The 19,301-nt window shown below is 34.7% G+C and overlaps 1 protein-coding gene and 1 long non-coding RNA gene across 7 annotated transcripts; one reads left to right on the top strand and one right to left on the bottom strand.

Moving 5' to 3' along the window:
• The first annotated feature begins 100 nt into the window (after positions 1-100).
• On the top strand, positions 101-18,805 carry LOC109032574 (guanylate kinase). 6 transcript variants are annotated; one of them, XR_002008940.2, is made up of 6 exons: positions 101-330; positions 1,647-1,917; positions 3,075-3,304; positions 4,523-4,624; positions 5,073-5,140; positions 10,845-18,805. XR_002008940.2 is itself a non-coding variant. In XM_019044780.2 (5 exons), exons 2-5 carry the CDS (start codon positions 1,661-1,663, stop codon positions 10,847-10,849), a joined length of 594 nt encoding a protein of 197 aa, XP_018900325.1. In that variant the 5' UTR covers positions 103-330; positions 1,647-1,660; the 3' UTR covers positions 10,850-18,805. The 6 variants fall into 6 exon arrangements, 1 of the variants encoding a protein (XP_018900325.1); XR_002008939.2 differs by having other exon boundaries at positions 5,073-5,161; XR_002008937.2 differs by having other exon boundaries at positions 5,067-5,140.
• Positions 3,426-10,838, bottom strand: LOC140225205 (uncharacterized). Its single transcript, XR_011900337.1, has 3 exons — positions 10,304-10,838; positions 5,179-8,321; positions 3,426-4,354 (listed from the first exon to the last, which is right to left on the bottom strand). It is a non-coding gene; the product is annotated as an uncharacterized lncRNA (long non-coding RNA).
• Positions 18,806-19,301: the final 496 nt, after the last annotated feature.

Raw genomic sequence — 19,301 nt, 5'->3', positions numbered from 1 at the left:
CAAAAATTTGAACCACCATCAACAGGGAATAAGTGAGATACGAACCAGAACTTTCGGAACTTTCAAAGTTTGTCATCTAAGTTCTAACCTGAAAAAATAACTAAAGTGGAATTTGGATTTTTGGGCCGTGAAATCGCGAATTCTTTGTGATCTGTGAAACGTCTGCGGTGAATTTGTTTTTTAGTGGATATTGCGAAATAGCCGGTGGTAATGTTAAGGATTCCTTTCTGCAACTAATTATAAGGTCTCTTATCTTCAGTCACTTTATCGAAACAGTCATATTTTTCCCTCCCAGATTAACCTTGTGGTATTTTTGTAATCAATATTCAGGTAAGCTCCTGTTTATTCTATGTTTTTTCCCCTAATTCGTTCACTAAGGTATGTGACTGGCTATCTAAACTTTCCTGCTACTTGTAGCAAGGTTGCTATCTGAAAGTATCCCAGAAGAATTTTCTGCGAACATTTCATGAATCGAAACGAGTACGGTAATAGGAAAAGTCAGTCGCTAGAGTCTTGAGCAATTGCTCTTCTCATCTGATTGAGCTAACAGTAGGATTAGATTGAGACTGACTTTGGGAACTATGTGCACCTAGACTCATTGCAACCAATCTTCCTGTAAGGTTTCATCATATCTAAATCCTATTATTATGAAATGAAACCTTTGAACTGCAGGTTTCTTTCACTTTCTGTTGTTATTATCCCATTCATTAGCAAATAGGTTCAAGGTTCTGATAAACATCAAGTTTTAAGTAATAGAGGAAAGAGCCTCTTTACTTTCACTGTTTATCAGTATTTGAGTCCATTAATATTGGTGGTAACGCAGTAGGTGTGTAGATCTCTGCAGATTAGCATACCTTGATTCCTTAATTTGAACTCTAAATTCTGCACTGAAAGTTATTTTGGCTATGACTGTTAAAGAAATGATTCCAGCTATTTTTCCCTAGGCACCTCCTACATGTCTTTGATATTGATAAATCTGTAAGTATTTCCTCAAAATTGAAAGGTCTGTAAAACAGCATACAATCAAAATATTCTGTATAAATTTCCAGTCGGCCATCAGAGAAGTGGATTTTTTTAACTTTGTCTTTTCTTCTTTGATAAGTACACTGGATCTTATATCGTTAGCCCAGTGTTTCTTTCTAGCCACGATATGGAAATCAGAGCTGGTTCCCCATGTTTCGAGAGAATATTCAAATCCTATTTAGAGACAATCAACAGAGATCCCACTTCTGTTCTTGTGCAAATTAAATCAGTGTTGTAATTGTTACCAAGCAGGATTAGTCAGACTCTGATTCTTAATTTTTCATTTTTATCCATTATTGTTATTCTTGGTTTATTTTCTCCTCCTTTTTTGTCTTGTTTTTGTAATTTACCGCTCTCCCTACAAGCTTGCGCTTAGGGAGAGTGGGGTCAGTGCTTCGTTTTTTTTCTTTCTGGTCTTTTTTTTTCAATTAATCATTCATTCATTTTTTCACTCGTTCATACTTGTGTTAATCTGATGAGTGATTCTGGTTGGGGTAAATCATACTTTGACCTCTTATTCTATGATTTTGCTCAAAGTATTTGTTTTTGGCAACCCAACATGATACTCACCGTCAGTTTTGCTTCTGTAATGTTGAGTTCTACAGATTGATATTTCTCCGCAGGTTACCTCAAAGCAATGGTTCGACACGGTCCAAAAGTGCTTGTCATGTGTGGACCCTCTGGCAGTGGAAAGTCAACTCTGCTGCGGCGGCTTTTCGATGACTACCCTGACAAATTTGGGTTTTCTGTTTCACATACCAGCCGCAGCCCAAGACCCGGTGAAATAGATGGTAAACATTATCATTTTACAGACCGAAAGGAGATGGAAAACGCTATAGCGAGAGGAGAGTTTCTTGAATCTGCTGTGTTCTCCAACAATCTGTATGGGACAAGGTTAGTGTTACTGTGTAAATAATCATTCGGGTAAAAAAGAGGTGGTCAGCAATATCTACTAACTTAAAATATTTTAAGAATATCAGATTTTGCCATGAAATTGGAAAAAAATATAAGTTTAGGCGCAAGAACACTTGCATCAGAAAAGAAAAGCTCCGAAATGTTAAGACTCATTTGCATGTCATTGCAGATATTTTTCTGAGAATGCTGGAGCCTAGATTAGCTGAAAGCGCCATTCTTTAGGAATGTTAAAACTTACCTTCATGTTATTGAAGAAGTCATGCTGAGGTTGCTGGAGCTTGAATCGGAAAAACGTATTAGTAATATAAAATGCCGTAAAGTGCAAGTAGGTCCAGTGTTCACAGGCGCCATCGCGCCAAATTCTCCTAAAAAATCGGTCATAGCGCTTAAAAAATGAAGGCTCTGCACCAACGTGGCCCCCAAAAAGTCCCCCCCCCCACAAAAAAAAATCCTAATTTTTCTGTCTGGTGATTTTTCGAAAGTTACAAGTTACAGCTACTAGTTCTGTAACTTAAACATCTTGCGTCTGACTTTTCTCAAAATGCGCCATGATGTTTAGGCAAAAAGTCGATTTGGCCCTCAAAAAATCTTCAATGGCCCCTAAAAATTGAGCTTGATGGGCCACATGGCTCCTGAAATTCTAAGGTGAGTTTCAAACACTGGAGGTCTCATCATTTTAAAGAAATTTTGCAAATTTTTTTGCAGCCCACCCAATGAAGTCAACAATCTGAAGTCTGTTTTCCTTCCACAGATCTGTAACTTAGGCAGGAATAGAATTTTCGGTGTCAGTTCAGGGTAAATTTTTTTGTACTTTCTGATTTTGGTGGAATAATTTCCAAATTTTTGCCTGAATGAAATACGACCTCTAAAATCAAGATTACCCTTTATCTCCCAAGAGCAGTTAGAAGGGGCTCCTTAAGGTTTGTCTCCTTTTCATTCCTGTGGTCCCTGTCTTAGTCTGACCTTTAATAAAGTAACGGAGAAAAAATCCTGACGCCAAAAGTTGTAATGCCATTGTTAGTTCAGTGAGAAAATAATTGGAAGTTCATTGACTCTCCGAAATTCAACTACTGAATTGATGTCCTATTTGGTTATTATGCGGCTATTCATTCACTACCTTTTTATCTGTTAAATAGTTTAGCAGCTGTTGAAAGTGTCTGGAAAAGTGGCAAGATTTGCGTGCTTGACATCGACATGCAGGGTGTTAAACAAGTAAAGCAACGCAGTAATATGATGGATCCTATTCTTGTATTCATAAAACCGCCGTCACTGAAAGAACTCGAAGACCGCCTCCGTAAGCGAGGGACAGAAACTGAGGACAGCCTCCAAAGACGATTAGCTGTTGCACAGGAAGAAATTGAATATGGTGAGCTTTAATTAATAGATTGTTTCATATTTTTTGGTGACCAATGAGCTAATAAAAAATATGGAAAATCTTTTCTAAGAGAGCTTCAAATACTTGAATAAAATTTCTCTCTCACAGCACATTAATATTTTTTCAACTTTATTTATTATTTATTCATTTATTTACAAATTCAAGCGCAAGCCCACTGACAAAAGTTTACATGAAAATGTAACAAGATAGCCAGTGTGTAAATCCTACAGGTGCCATACGCTGTATGTGCCTAAGTATTTGGCTTTGGCACCTAAATAACTAAGCTGCAGCCAAAGTAGGCGTGTAAATAAACATGAGTGGATATAAAAAATATTCCTCAAATGTGCGATTACGATTGGAAGAAATCCGATCCTGCTATGTTGCAACAAATCTGAACCTGCCAGGTTATTTTTAGCATCAAATACGTTAATTTCATCTGCAATAAATGTTGGTTGTTTCCTAAAAATGGGTCATTTGCGCAAGTTATAGATTCATGTTCTGGTGGTGATCAAAAAATGTGAAATTGGTAAAATATAAGACAAGTTGCAAAAAAGAATAAAAAAACTTAAACCATTTCTAACATCCCAAGCGATAGCGTAATGATAATCTTAAATCCTCAGAAAAGAAGAAAAAACCATTTTAGTTCCTAAATTTTCAACATGCTGGCCTTGATGGCTCCTAAAGATTTTGACGAGATTCAAACACTGAAGATGGCTAGACTAGACTAAAAACATTTGTAATGGAAATAATACAACTGGAAAGATCTGCACATTTACGTATATTAAGATAAATGTTGCTGGAATTGAGGAAAAGGTACAAAAGAATAGGAATGTGTTGTAACAGCTGAGGGGGCATAACAAGGATTTAGGATGTTAGTAAACTCTTGATTTTCGGTTTAAAAGACGAGACAGATAATTGGAAGAAATTTATGTATGTATGGGGAAAATTCCTTTCCAATCCTACAGATACAAGTCACAACCGATCTATCCATCCAGTTTCTCAGGGAAATGTGGAATAGACGGTCATGCCTGATAAATCATCCTGAAACATGAAAATTTGTTTGAAAAAGCAGAGAGGGAGAATTAACAAAATTATTAATAACTTTAAAACTACTAAAGCATTAAATCATAATAATCAAACTTGGTTTTGATACTAGCTGTATGTAACTTTTCTGCAATGTTTATTATTATATTATGTCTTTAATTTCAGGAGATACTCCAGGCAACTTTCACTTGGTGATCATCAATGATAATCTGGAGAAATCGTATGCCAAGCTAAGAGACTTTGTCCTTGCTGAACTCGTAAAAAATGGTGAGTTTAAATTCAGTCTTGTATTTTACAATTCATTTTGAAGTTGCTGTTCGTATTTTTGTGGTAGATGATCTTCTCAGTGGAGATCTTCCAAAATACTTTTTTGTGATTTGAGAACTTTGGGCTCACCACTACCCAAATACATCCAAGCCGCTCCAAGTTTGATCTTATTTTTTTTAGTCTAACATAAAATTCTCCAAATTCTACACTCTTTAGTCTACTTTCATTTTACAGGTTTAAGATTGCTAGGGAAAAATATGATATGGTTTAAAATAATACTTGGATTCACCTCAAGTGAACAAGTTTTTAATGAGGACCTGGGAATTTCGTACCTCAACAAATACTTTTCTCTTTACATGAAAAGTGTAAGTACAAAAAGCGAAAACTAAACAAAAGTAATTTGCTGAAGTGGTTATCCTGAATTTGTCTCATTTTTTGCCAGGTGTAGATTCTGGAGAATAATTCCTCGTCCCAGCACCCTGCACAAGAATTTTGCAGTCATTCCATGTCCTCCCGGTAAATTTGTATTGAAATTATGTAAGTGACTAACATACCAAGGTTGCTGTTTCATAATTTAATTGCTTCCTTTTGGCTTTGGTGTTTCACTAGTTTCATATATTAACTCACCGCCTCGTTAATCCCCCCCCTTAGTTTCCTTAGCATGTTTCCTTTAAAAGTTCTGTATCTGTTATGATAAACGATACTCGGAATAAATACACTCAATTGATCCTCACACACAAACTCTTTATTCTTTGCTTCATGGAATACAGGCAGAGAACAACAAGTTGGACTTATATATCGAATCATGTTCTGGAAGCCTCAGCACAATCAATTGATTGATAACAATCAGTGAAATGCAGTGATAATAGCCTTATCTCAACTTGCCTCCTTAAATTTGTAAGATTCGTAGGTATATGTTTATTCAGCCACGGCATGTGGCGCCACGCAACAAAATTTGTTCCAGTTAGCCACAAACTTTGAGATTTTAGAGAGAAATCAGAGAGAATAGTATATCATACATTTTGGATGAGAGACTTGGATGAATAAACTTTAAGATGACGTTAGCGACTATAGGATGACCTTAGCAACTCTATGATTACCACACATTCCACAACATACCACACAACATTTTCATTCCACAAATGAACAATTTCCCGGTGATCATGAAGTTAGTCATTAAGATTTAAGCGCTGACGGTGCTGCTGAAATTGTGTACGTGCTCATTATTTTGCAGTAATGCTTACTCTACCGGATATAGTCATTTTTAAATGTGTGGTGCATCTAATTGGTACATCACGAATCATCGAGAGCTGTACAAACTTAATGAAGAAACTTTGCGTGCTGAAGTAGACACAAATCCAATTGATTCATTCAAAATTAATGATAACTGGAAGCATTTGGAAGAAGAAAGATCACCATGTTCGAAATGTCAGTGACAATTTAGCGACCTTAGGATTACCTTAGCGACCTTAGGATGACGTTCGCGACTTTATTAGCAACTTTAGTGTTATGTTAGGGTAGATTAAATTAGGTTACATTAGAAGTTCGATTTAGTTCTTCATAAAGTGTTGATTTTTATGCGCATGATCATCCTCTGTCTCTGAGGCAAAATATTAATAAATGAAGCATTCTAAAAATTCAGTCAAGAATAAAATAAAATAAATTTGTTGCATTTAGCCACACTCAATTTTAATTGTTACATTTAGCCACACAGCATCTATAAGTTGTGACTGAACGCAACAATTTTTGTTGCTATGCGCCTACTTGCGACTGTCCATCTTGATTTTGAGTTTGCTTTTGACTCTTGACATATTATTCTGACTGGGGATACAAGTTGGTTGCATTAAGTGACGACTCTTACATTAATTTTATCTTGAGTTTCAGATATGTGACATTTTTGTTAATTGTTGGTAGGTGTAGCATTTATTGTTTCCACTATTGAACTCATACTTGGTGGAAGGGCTAATAGAAAATAAGTTAGTTTTGATTGTTCTGACAGAACTTCACCTGCTGATTATAAGTAACTTATGTGTTTCTTGAAAAGTGTGAAAAACTCATTTGGATCTATATTTTCTTGAAATTTGAGATTTAGCAACTGTTTTTGAGTATGCAGTTTCTTTTGAATATCTTGCACAGTATACAAGGAATTAAACTTATGCAGCATTGCGTAAGCCGACACTTTATCCTTACTAATTTCTAGTTCAGAATCACTTTGTAGCAAATTCTTGGTTTCGTACATCTTTATTTTCCAAGCTTCATTAGTTTTTTTGTCTGGTTTGATGTCACCATTTATCACTTTTGCACATTCTTTCGCTTCCAGATAAGCAATTGAACGATACCTCCAGTTCACATAATTATTTCCATCAAATACTGGAATTTTACCAAAGTCCTTTTCAGCCATGAATGATTTTCGATTTTCACTTTTCACCAAAAATTTAAATACTTCTTTGGGAAATAAACAGTCCATATGTTAAAATCCGTAATGGCAATACAAAAACTCGTAATTGCAACATATTTAAAAATCATGACCTCAATATTAAAACTCCCACCCGCAACCACACCCCTCTGCTATTATGCAAAGATGAAGGATACTCGAATTAAACACACTCTATTCATCTTTAATTTCAAACTTTTGATTCTTTTCTTCACGGAATACTGGCAGAGAACAACATGTTGGACTTATATATCGAATCGTATGCCGGGAGCTTCGGCATAATCAATCAATCAATCATAGAAATATGCAGTGATAATATCCTTATCTCAGCAGTATCTAGATGCAACACTATCATTTTACATTTGAGTCAGGACCAGAGTCTTTGATGTCTTATTGTAAGCTCATATTTTAAGACTTGGTGATGGCAACTTTCTGTGGTGTTTTTATCTTGGATAAGATCCATCTGTAATGTTCCTAACTTATTAAAGTTCTTAGACTCAAGAGTCCTTGTTAGGGTCAGGATGAACATCAGTGAAATATTATCTTTCTTACAATCTCAGTGAATTTGTATTTAAGATTTACAATTTGTAACTCCTTCGTCTCTATCCACAATAACATCTCAGATACCTTAAATATCATAATTTGTCAGAACTAAATCTATAGATTTACCAGGTCGATTTCCAAGTTTTTTCCACCATCAGGAAATTTTAATTTATTGATGTGCCTGCTGTCTTCAAATTTCTTAATTATAACCTTAGTTTTTACTTTCACCAAGCGGTCCTCCAAGGGTGAAGAATGTTCGCTGCGGGGATTGAGCTCCGCAGCAGTCAGAGGGGTCCCCTAGTTCTTGAACAAGTTGCCATCCATAACAGTCCAGTTCGTAACTTCAAATTTTACTCTTTAAGTGATGTTAAGGAGGATTAAGTATTTCTTATTCCTTAGCTTGCTTCTCATTTAATTGTATCATTATTTTTGTTTTTATGTTCCTGTGTATATTGAAATAATTTTGGCTTTTTTTTTGAAAATGTCTATAGTACGAAGATAAAGAAAGTCTCTAATTGTTGTCTGTCTGTTGTGAATCAGCACTGCAGCCGTCAAAGCTGCATTTCTCAATCATTGATTTCCTGAGTTCTTAAATGAAATCTTCAAATTGAATGTCTTCATCTCCTAAAATGAACCCATTTCTGCTGAAAGGATCTATAGACTAGTGGGAAAGATGGGGTGTGCTCTAGAAATCTAGATAAGAAACAGTGTAAAATTGGGCTTAATTCCCTTTTTTTTTTTTTTTTTTTTTTTTTTTTAAGATCTTTATTGATGAATTACAAATGTCGCCACTACCTATATAATCTAAGGTATCTATCGACTAGTATTAAAAGTAACATTAAGCTAAGTGACATAAAATTAAGTAGAGAACATATGATAAGAGTGATGCTCTTATCATCTTGGTCTGGGGCATGTAATGCCCCAGCCGTTGTAATAGGAATATTAGATAAGATAAGTACTCTTCGTGTAAAGGTGTCGGGGAGGGGCAGGAAGCCGGGGGCCACCCCGCCGTAAGGGCAAACAATCAGAATGGGAAAGAATGGCCTTGGCATGGTTAGCTCTATGGCACTACGATAACATTCCTCTTATAACTGATTGGTTGACCCGGCGAGGAGGCACCCGGCCCCCCGACCCACCCCGCCAATCCACTTGGAGTGTGTTTTAAAGGATTTGAGGTGGCCCTAGAGGCTTATATCTTATGGATATAAGCTCTGTAATAGATGAAGCAAGTGTTTCTAAAACTTTTTCAAGTTTATCAAGTCTCTTGTTAAACAACTCGAGCTGAAGTTGATAAGAGGTAATTGATTCATTAGTAATCAGATGTGAATCAAAGGTTTTATGTGATTGGGATGTTGATTGAGCTTGGTCTTGACCTCGTAGTATTTCAGAGTAAGACTTTTTGATTTTGTCTTGTTTCTCTGCATTTATAGTTGTTTCCTCTTTTTTTGGAGGAGGGAATTTTCTTTTTTGAATCTCGGTTCTGACTTTGCAGCCTAAAAAGTTTGCGGGGTGCTGACCTCCGCAGAGAGCACAATTTGGAGGTGGGGAACAAGTTGGAATACCCTCAATTGAGGGAGTTCTTATGGGACACTCCTGTGCTTTATGAAAGTCACCACACCATATGCAGCGTGGTGGACGATAACATCCCCCTCTTGCATGCCCAAACGACCAGCAATTCTTACATTGGATGATCCTTCTTTGAAGTTTGGGTGGTTCGAAAGAAACTAGGAATTTGTTAATTTCCTTAATGGAGTCTAAGCATTTTTTAAATTCAGTGGAGTTTGTCCACGGTTCAAAATCAACGAAAAAGAGGGCTAGTTTGCTTTTGTCTTTAAGTCTACGTACTTGAGTTACGTTTCTGATGATTATGTTTTCTTTAGTTTCAAGACTATTTTTAATGTCGTTTGTCAGAAAATCTACAGGTAAACCCTTAATTACCATTCTGACAGCTTTAGCATTTCTTGGTTGAAATGTGTGAAAGGGAATCTTTTTCTCTTTAAAGGAGTTAATTAGGTTTTTATACTCATCAATCGAATTAACAACAATTTTTAGTTGTGTTCGATTGATTGCTCTTAATTTTGCCTCAGGGGCAAGTGGGTTAACTACAATTTCCCTAAATTTGGCTGAATCTTTGATTCGTGAGACAAATATGGGGGGAGGTGGGGAGGGTTTTACACTTTTTTCACTATTTACATTTAAATCACTTAGTACACTAAACTTAGAGTTATTGAGGTTCACTTTAACAGGAGTTTTTTTCTTAATATTAGAGTTAGAGTTTGTGGGTTTTTTCTTAGGATCCTTTTGCGGTGAATCCGTGGAAGATTGATGTTTCCTTTTGGGCGTGACCGTTGTCCAACCATCTTCAATTGTAGATTTCTTGGGTGTCTTCGTATACGGGAAAAAAATATCCTCAGAATTGGAAGTATCCATATTCATGGGTGCAGAGGTGGAGCTAGAAATACCTGCTTGGGCATTTATATTGGACAGTTTTTTAGCTTCTTCACTGCCGAAAACTGGAAGATTTACACATTTTGTGCACACAGAGAGATTTTTCTGGTGAACACAGATAAATTGAAGTTTTTGTTTTGACCAAGAAGCAATCTTAATATCACAGATAGTGCAAACCTCTGCGATATTTTTATGTTGGCAACTTAAAAAAGTACCTGGTGATTTGGAAGCCATCACAAGTTAGAGCACGCAACTTCAATTCCCTTTGGGGAAATGGAAAAGCGGGATTTTAGATTCTACCAAATGGAACCAAGCGCCAACTTTATGCAGCTTTCATGAACGGTGGGAATAAGGAGGGGGCGTTGTGGACAGGGCACATATGTTATAGACCGCGTTGCCGGGTGTCATGGCTCTCGTCGTCGCCGCTGACATCACTGGCGCTTTATAATTCCCATTCATTCTTACTGCCCTCGACTAAGGAGCAAACCCCTTCTTTCCACCTGTCTCTGGATCCATTCAGCAGAAATATGTCCAAATAAAGGTCATTCTTTTTGGAAGTTTCCAATACCACCTGTTCTGTGTCATTTTTGCAAGATTACTTCCATAGAGAATTTGTAGGTTTCTAAAATTTGATGAATCTCATGTTTTAGCGAGAACTACCTAGTTTACTAAATACAAGGATATTCTTGGTTTCTGAATTGAGAAATTATTGGAAGAATCTGCGACCCAGGACTGAATAATATCTTTTATCTGCCTCTGAATTCTCATTATAATTAATAAAAATTTGTGTTTCAGGTTGAGTCATTTTGCAATCCACTTATTCTACCTGAAGGCTTTTCACCAGGAGCAGGATACCACTTTTCCTGTTACTCGTAACTTAATCAACCTTTCAAGCTCCTCAGGCAGGTACACTCTTTGTCTTTGGTTCATTCTTTATCTAAGTGCCCGTTAAATCAATCTGCTCTTATTGTGACAACTGCTGATGAACTTACTTTTGCTTCTTCAGTTTAAGCACTCACTCCAAGAATAAATCAAGAAAATATTGGGTAAAACTGTTTCCTCTCCTGTGGTTTATGTTACTTGCGAGCAGTGCAGTTCAACTCCTGATTTTTTGAAATTGATAAATTGTTACATCTCTTTCATGTTGCTCCTCCACGATCTTCATCTTATTTTTACAACAGCGTTTAATCTTCTGCTTGAATTTCAAAGGAAAGAATTGGTCAGCTTTTTAATTGAGGAAGTTCATAGGGTAGTTATGGCAGGTTTTCCCCTGGTTTGATCTCAGAAGTTTCATTTTGTAAATATACAGTTCCGAAGTATTCTAGTGAATCAACTGAACAATGGTTTATGGACTGCTTTATTGACTGAAGGCAAAGTGAACGAATGAGGCATGCTGCTCTGTTTTTACCTGGAAATTTTTTCACCGTATTTGCTTTACGGTTTATTCCACCAGGATTATCCTAAAAAATGGGTGCAAAAAAATTATTCTCTCCTCAATTTCACCAGATGCGTTAAAAAATATCCTAAATTCTCCACATTTTCAGAGACGCATCCAGAAAGATCGAAGCCGTCTCCAATTGAATGTTCCTATTAAACGCAAATTCACAAATCGTCTTCTCCTGCAGGGAAAATGTTTTCCTGTGCTGTTTCAGCATTTTTGCGAACATTTTATCTTCTCATGATAGAACTGTCAAACAAATTATGTAGTCTGAAAATTTCAGTTTTTTTTTCTCACAGTAGTGAAGAAAGATCCTTAGAATTTGCAGGAAAATTTACTTGATCGTTCTCCTATGACTAATTAAAATGTAAGTAAGCATTATTGAAACAGCGCAATCGAGAAACTGTCCTTCGTATAGGATCCGACAAAATGTTTCGACTTCCAGCATTTAAAACAGATCTGCCAAAATTAGGAGCCTGCCATGCTATACTGTCAGCTCACTTCTTCTAATGTAGAATTTCATGATGAGATTGAAAATCAAGTATCAGATGACACTTATGTCGTTCAATGTTTTGCCATTTTTTTCCTTTTCAAGTTAAATTATTCATTTTTTTTTATTTTCCCCCTCTCTTCTCCTCAAACTGCAGTTTTGCCCAAATGTAAGGCTGAGATTATGCCTGAGATAAAGGTTAGTGCTGTAAGAGTTAAAATTTTCTGAGCATTCTACGTTAAGGGCCATTTTTTGTCTCCTACAGTGTGTGTTACCAGGAGCTTCCCCTCTCAAATCAAGATAATCAATCAGTTATCGGTGCATTTAAAGTACATTTAATTTTTAATGTTAGCATCACTAATTATTGCGAACACTGAGCATTAAAATGCCAGTTCACCTGTATGTCTTTGATCTTTTATTGTTACTATACTTAGTTCACGTAAGTGACTATTTTTGTGTCTCACCGTTGCATTTTCCCTTGTTGTGAATTTGTTCTTTTTCTGCTCTTACCCTGTTGAACTTAGTCTCAAATTTTAGCCCGTGAGTTTTTTTGAAATAAGTGAATTCTCGTAGAAAGTTCAATTTTTCTATGACTTATTCTATTACACTGTACTATATTTCACTTCACAATGGTGTGAAGTTTTGTTGCTAGATTTGCCATCAGCCTCACTAATCTATGTCTTAAGATAACTTATTTAATTTAGTTCAACTAAGGTTTGGTCTTTTCGAGAACTGGCAGCTTCCTAATTTTCTCTGTCTTTGTTGATCTTATTCACATTAAATAAAGAAGATTTGTGGTCTCATTTTGAGGAAAAGTCCAATGGAAAAAAATCAAAAACTCATCACGCACTCATATTTGCTGTAGATTTTTCTTTCATTTTGGCAGGGGAGTCCATTAGGTGGAGGAAGCCCTAAGATACTGTTGCAAAGATTTTATTTTTCTGCAGAAAGGATATTTATCATCAGTACTCACTTTATATTATTCTTTATGTACCAAAAGTCAAGATTTCACGTTTTCAATTAGTGCTAGCGCATTGTCAAATTTCATTTCAACTCCATTGTCATTTAACATTTTAATGCACCACCTTTTAAAAGTAGGCAGTGTTTGTTTCTGTGCATAGGGGATGTGTACTCTGAGTACATCTTTTTCTAAGAATTATAAAAAAACAAAGATTAGTTTGCCAACTTGATTGCACTGTAATTCATATCATTATTTACCTTTTTTTTGTTTTGTTTTCGAGCTCTGTTATTCTAATTTTATTGCTAAGCAGGTATCAAAGTTATTTGTTTTGCATCTTTTGGGTTCCAGTAATCTCATGTCTAACTGAAACTGTTACAATCTTCATATGGGCTCAGAGAGTATCAGCTTTTATAGGTTATCGTTTACTATCATTTCTCCTAAATACAATTTTTGGATGAGGCATCTCTCCAAACCTTTTTTTTTTCTTTTTTTAGGGCTTGTAAGATTTAATTTTTCTTTATTTATTATTTATTTATGTTTCATTATTTGTTTTTTCTGTTCGCCATTGTATAAATCTTATTTGACTTATTTACTTAATAATATATATTAATTTTCCTTAGTGAATTTTCTCAAAAACGAATGAATTTTTAGTTACTTTTGTCAAGTTACTATATTTTAGAAAATTAAATTACGTTTTTTATCATTTGTAGTCATAATTCTTGATTTCTTACTCTGACCAATACCAATCTGTAGGTACGAATAGCACCATGAAACAATCTTAAACCAATCGTAAAGTCCTTTTTTGTCTATAGTTTAGTTTTTACATTTACGCTCCTATTTGACTTTGATTTATTTTATCTTTCTTCACTCTAATCTACTTTTCACTGTAGCAATTGTTTCTGCAGTTGTATCTCGATATAAAGTTTCCTAAAATAACGTTTTCCTAGGAACAAGGCTCATTTTATCAGGTCCCGGTCAGTCGCTTCTAATTTTAGTGTTTCTCAGAATAACGTTTTTTGGGAAACGTTTTACTTTACTTTTCCTCTGAAAACGTTATAACAAGGTATGTTTGTATCTTGTTCTGTCGAATTTTTTGTACCCAACATTATTTTATGTATTTTTCATTTAGATTTTAATTTTATAATTTATCTATTCTCTCGTCTCATTCATATTTTATCAGTGGAATTACCATATTCCTCATTTACTTGATACCTTCTGTTTCACTTGGCCTCATTCTATTTTTTTCCTTTGTGTTCTGATTTGAGCACTTCCTTTTGAAACTTGTAGTGCCTCCCAGCTATGCAGCGATGACTTCCCTGAAACTTGTACTTAAGTTTTGGAAACTACCCTTGTTGGCTACTCATGTCCTATGATCAAAAGTTAAAACGATTTTCTATATTTGAACTACACTAAAAATTACCAACATCCTTTTAATTAAGTGGTATTTGTGAATTGTATGTTATCTTATTATGTAGTTAGCAACTTAAACCATTAACACAAGCAACTGATGCAAAATATGGTTAGCGGTCAGTTCTCATAAACCTTAAATAAAATATTCAATCACTTACTCATTCGGTTCTGTTTTCCTCTGCTGGATGTTTCAAGCTTCATAGTGAAGGGCATTTTCATTTTGGTCGTATTACAATGAATTTTTAAATTTTTCTCAAATTTAGTTAAATTTTAGAGGAGATGGTGGTGAATTCAGCTGTATGTCATCCTTAGAAATAGAGCTGTGCTCTCTGTTGAGTTGCCTGAATGAAAAATTAAGGCAAATGGTCACATACTTGCAGCTTTTTTTTTTAAATTTTTTTAAAATTTTGGTTTAATTGAGCTTCTGAAAGTTATAGAGTGTAAAGTTTAAAGTAATTTATTTTTATCAATTTGGGAGATTGAGAAAAGTATCTATTTTGTTAACGTTACAAGAGAATTGTTTGTAAAAAGTCGGAACGGAAAAAGGCATGAATTTAGATTGTAGTTGAAGTTAATTTAATTTATTTTCTTACTTGATTCTTACTTGTCGCGTTTATTGATTTAAAAATGTACCCCTTTTGTATCCTCTCAGTGTCAACTTACCCATCGATTTCAGTTCAGCTTCTTCATTTTTGTCTGAATCATCGTATCTGGTCTGATCGATTTTGGTCTGGTCTGTGAGATGATATCAATTTTCCTGAGGTAGGTTGAAAATATTAAAACGCTGTGATTTTCAGGGAATAAACATGTTAATTTTCCCATTGTTGAAAAATAACTAGGGTTCAGCGTCATTAACAACCCCCGATTGTTATTAAATCAATTCAAAATTTATCAATTTCGTGGTGCAGGACTGGCACTCAGTCCTTGTCAGTCAGAAAACTAGTATATATATGTACAGTGATTATTTTATTTTAAGAAAAAGGGAAAAGGAAACGGAGGCACTTTGTCAATTCACAGAGGTTTTTCTCCGCTTAATGCGAAGAAAAATGTAGATTTTTTGTATGATTGTGGTATGGGCAAAGACTATTCTTCCGAGCCTCTTGTATTTCATTATGTTACATCGACACTGAATTATGTTGACCCTTTTATCTTGCGATTGTTGTCCAGAGATTCAATTCTTTTTTAATTGATTGTTTTCGTCCTCAGTATATTATTTAGTACTTAAAAGGACACTAAAAATAAGAAAGTAGAGAGTAAGCGAATGGAAATGCCAGTGATGTATAAAAAAATTAGCGGCAAATTCTTTGACAACTGTGTGATTGTTGGCCATAGCGGCACTCTTTTTTAAGGCTTGGAAATGGTACAACATCCCAAAGATTTGCCTTCAAACATGTCAAGCTTTCTCCTCTTATTCTGAATGTCTTGTATCTTCAAGCTTTCACTAATCATTGTGTACTGAAGTCTTTCAGTTGAATCTTATTACTCATTATTGTTGGCTTATGTTTCTAACTATTGTTGAAGTTGTCATGTTAATATCTTACAGCAGCAATAATATTGTACCCGTAGATAAGTGCATTTTCTTGCAAAGCGTAATTTAATTTATTTGTTTATTTGTTATGGAAAATGATCTTTTTCCTCCAAGTGTTTTGAGCTTTTTACATGAATTCAATACAACTCTGCCACACTTTGCTGTTAAAGTTAAAAAAAGCGCATTCCTCAATTGTCAGTCAATTTGAGGGAAGGAAAAAAACGGTTAAAAGTAACGAGGAACTTTGCTCGTTGTGATTCAGTTTCCTGGGTTTTGTGTCAAAAGTAATCGAAACATTTGGATTGAAATAAAATACTTTTACGTTTATAAATATTCTTTTACTTATGCAGGATAGATAAAAATCACGTTACTAGGTAAAATTAGAAGGAGAAAATAATTTTCAAGTGTTCAGTCCTCAGGTTTCATCTGTGTATTCATTTTTTCCATTAGTATTTCCATCAGATTTTGTTTGCGCAATTTCTGACTCCTGTTTTCACACTCAGAAGGCAGATTAGTTCTCCCCCACGGACCCCTTGACTGGAGTGCATTTATAACGTCGGAAATTTAACTTGTAATTATTGATGCATTTTGTGAAATTTATTTCCCTAGTTTACTTCAATCCTCCAACCAAAATAATCCTATTGAGTGGTTGTTGTTTCTTATAATTGTCTCAAATCATCTTTTTTTTTTAAGTAGCAATGTTATCCTCCTTATTTTTCTGTCTAAGTATACATACTATTGTGCCAGATTCTTCTAGACCAACAGTTTTAACTAGAGCCAATGTGCCCTTTACTTTGAGACATGCACTGGAAACTAATAGGAAGGGATAATGGTTGCACACTCATTAACAGCACTAAAATCGAGACATTTAATATCAAACAATGGGCCGTTTTGTATGAATATCACATAAAATGACTTTTACTTTTTGAAAAGAAAAGAAAATCCAAGCCCTTCTCTGAAGTTGTTTTTAGGGCCGTCTGACTTTTGAAATGTCATTCCACGACAAAATAATGGAGAGCTGAGATCAAAATCCATCCTCAAATCTTTCCATCCACATAGGGGCATATGTTCCGCAAATTTTGTGGTTAGAAAGCTTCCTCAATTATACATGAAGGTGAGGAAAAAATTTAGTTAATCTAATATTATTACAAATATTCTGGTTAAGAATTTGCCTCTATTAGAATTTTGGTGGTTGCGGACTGATATTTCTATTCCGATCGATTCTGGCCATTTTTACAGTAAAAAAGTGGGTGGAAACGTATTTGAGTAAATTGTCTATACACTAATCTCCTATTTTGAAGTGTTGCCTATTCAATCCTGTGAGTTACTTAGTACTTTATTTCAGTGAAGGGCAAGAATTAATTTAAGCTCTAATCAATCTTTAAACATTTTGCTATATCTGTGTTAGCTTAGTTATTACCTAAATAAGTAAAGGCTAATAACCTCAATTGTTTGTTTACACAGAGTATAATTCTTGAACTATCGAAGCTAAAATCTACTTTATGCTATTTGTTTCTATCATCGATCCCTTCTTTCAACCAGTTGTAAGTTAATCTGTTTCACTTGGCGTTGAGAATATCAATATGATATTTTTTGTTCAAGTTCCTCCTCGGTGATTGTAAGTAAAGTAATGCCCTGATTATCCTACCATCGATTATCTAAAGCTTCAGTCATCTAGAGTAGTCAAAATTAAGTTTTTGGTCATGTCCTCAGTCTTTTTTTGATGGTTTCGATTATTCGACTTTTTTGATATCTGACATGGCCTTCTCCACTAATCGTTGGATACTCGAGGCACTACTGCACTAAATTTCTTTTAAATGTGTAATAATTTAATAGCTATACAAGGCATTAATACATTTATCATTTTAAGAACGTGCCTGTCAAATAGATGTGGATTTGAATTTTTTGGTCAAAAAGTTAATGTTTAATTGGGTCACATTAAAACATTGCCTTTTAAAAATTTCTCCGTTTCAATCACGTGAAGTTACTCCTAGACTGGCTATTTCTTCTTTAAGCTACTATGTTTTGCAAGATAGTAATAGCATGTGCTGTGCCAAATTTAAAGGATCAAACCCACATCTGTTCAAGAGGCATGAATGGTTTTCATTTTATGGAGGAGAATTTTTTTTCTGACTCCATGTTAAATTACATTCGTTTTGAGCGAAAAGCTAATGCTACAAAACTGGCTTGTATCCTTTTAAATTCATCCTCTTTTTTTCGCAGATCATTGATAAGAAAATTCAGGAAATATGCTTGAAATACTATCAGATAATAAGAGAGTTTAATAATCGTATCATTGAAGGTAGACCAGGAAAGGCACTTAGTATTTTAAAAATAGATTTCAACATCTGATTGAAATGGTAGTACCATTTTTGGCGTTAAGACAAAAAATATGAGTGATACAGTTTCAAATGAGAATAATTCCAAAGTCAAAAAAGGAAATTTTGAAATGGAAATTTTTTGAAAATTTTGAAGGAAAAATGTATGCTAAATTCTAAAAATGCATATCTGAAATGCAACTAAAATAAATTTCCGGTCATTATGGAAAAGACAAAAAATTTAGTCATCTCTGCTTGAGCCAGTTCTTTTTACAACCAGTGAAAGCCTACTTGTCAATGATTTATTTTGTTCCTAACAGTTCAAAATCTCGCAGTATTATTACTGATAAAAGAAAGAAATAATGACATTGTTTACTTTATTACATGTTTTTAACAGTTTAAGCTGTTTGTTTGTTGTTTTTGAACTGTCTGTTAAACACTTTCAAAGGTTATACAGTGTTCTCTGACTTGGTTCAATGCATTTGCAGTAAGTTTATCTATCTTTGTCTCTTCTAAACTAATTTTTAGTTTTGTAAATAGCTGTAACAATGAATGTGCTTTTCAAAATTTAAACATTTCTCTGTCAAATAAAAATAGATCATGTTATCAAATCCAGAAAGTTTATTCTCTTACCATTCTTGAACAATATTTTATTTTAATCATTGCTTGGAGTGCATGATCTTAAATATTGACCGTAAAACTATAAACCTCGTAGCTCTGTTTTCAACATTGAAGACTTCCTGTTATACTTTTCTTCTTAAACAGAAAACTACTTGATAGCAGTCTTGATAAAACTTCCCTTCTATTCTTTTTTCTGGGCCAAGCAAACTTAAAGAAACTTTGAATGATGTTGATTTCTGCTCCTTTAAAACGACAAAGTAGGAACAGAGTTTTTCAACTCTGCAAATGAGATAGGTAATTGACTTCAGGAGTTTCACTGTTGATATAATTGTTAGAAAATAATTTGTAATGTTTTTCGTGATTCGGTGGACGCCATATTTTGTGTCAGAACGGCATGCGATATATCTCATCAATTGGTTCCAATTTTTCAGCTACTCGTCATTTTGCTCCAATTTTGAGATCGCATTTCTGTTGTCAGGAGACAAA

The sequence above is a fragment of the Bemisia tabaci genome, chromosome 8 (genome assembly GCF_918797505.1).
Source record: "Bemisia tabaci chromosome 8, PGI_BMITA_v3".
NCBI classification, from domain to species: domain Eukaryota; kingdom Metazoa; phylum Arthropoda; class Insecta; order Hemiptera; family Aleyrodidae; genus Bemisia; species Bemisia tabaci.
The sequence above is the reverse complement of the archived record's forward strand: the minus strand, read 5'-3'. Positions and strand labels throughout refer to the sequence as shown.

Coding starts and splice junctions, on each gene's coding strand:
- LOC109032574 (XM_019044780.2), top strand. CDS start 1,661: ATGGTTCGACACGGTCCAAAAGTGCTTGTCATGTGTGGACCCTCTGGC. Junction 1,918..3,074: donor AACAATCTGTATGGGACAAG/GTTAGTGTTACT, acceptor TCTGTTAAATAG/TTTAGCAGCTGTTGAAAGTG. Junction 3,305..4,522: donor ACAGGAAGAAATTGAATATG/GTGAGCTTTAAT, acceptor CTTTAATTTCAG/GAGATACTCCAGGCAACTTT.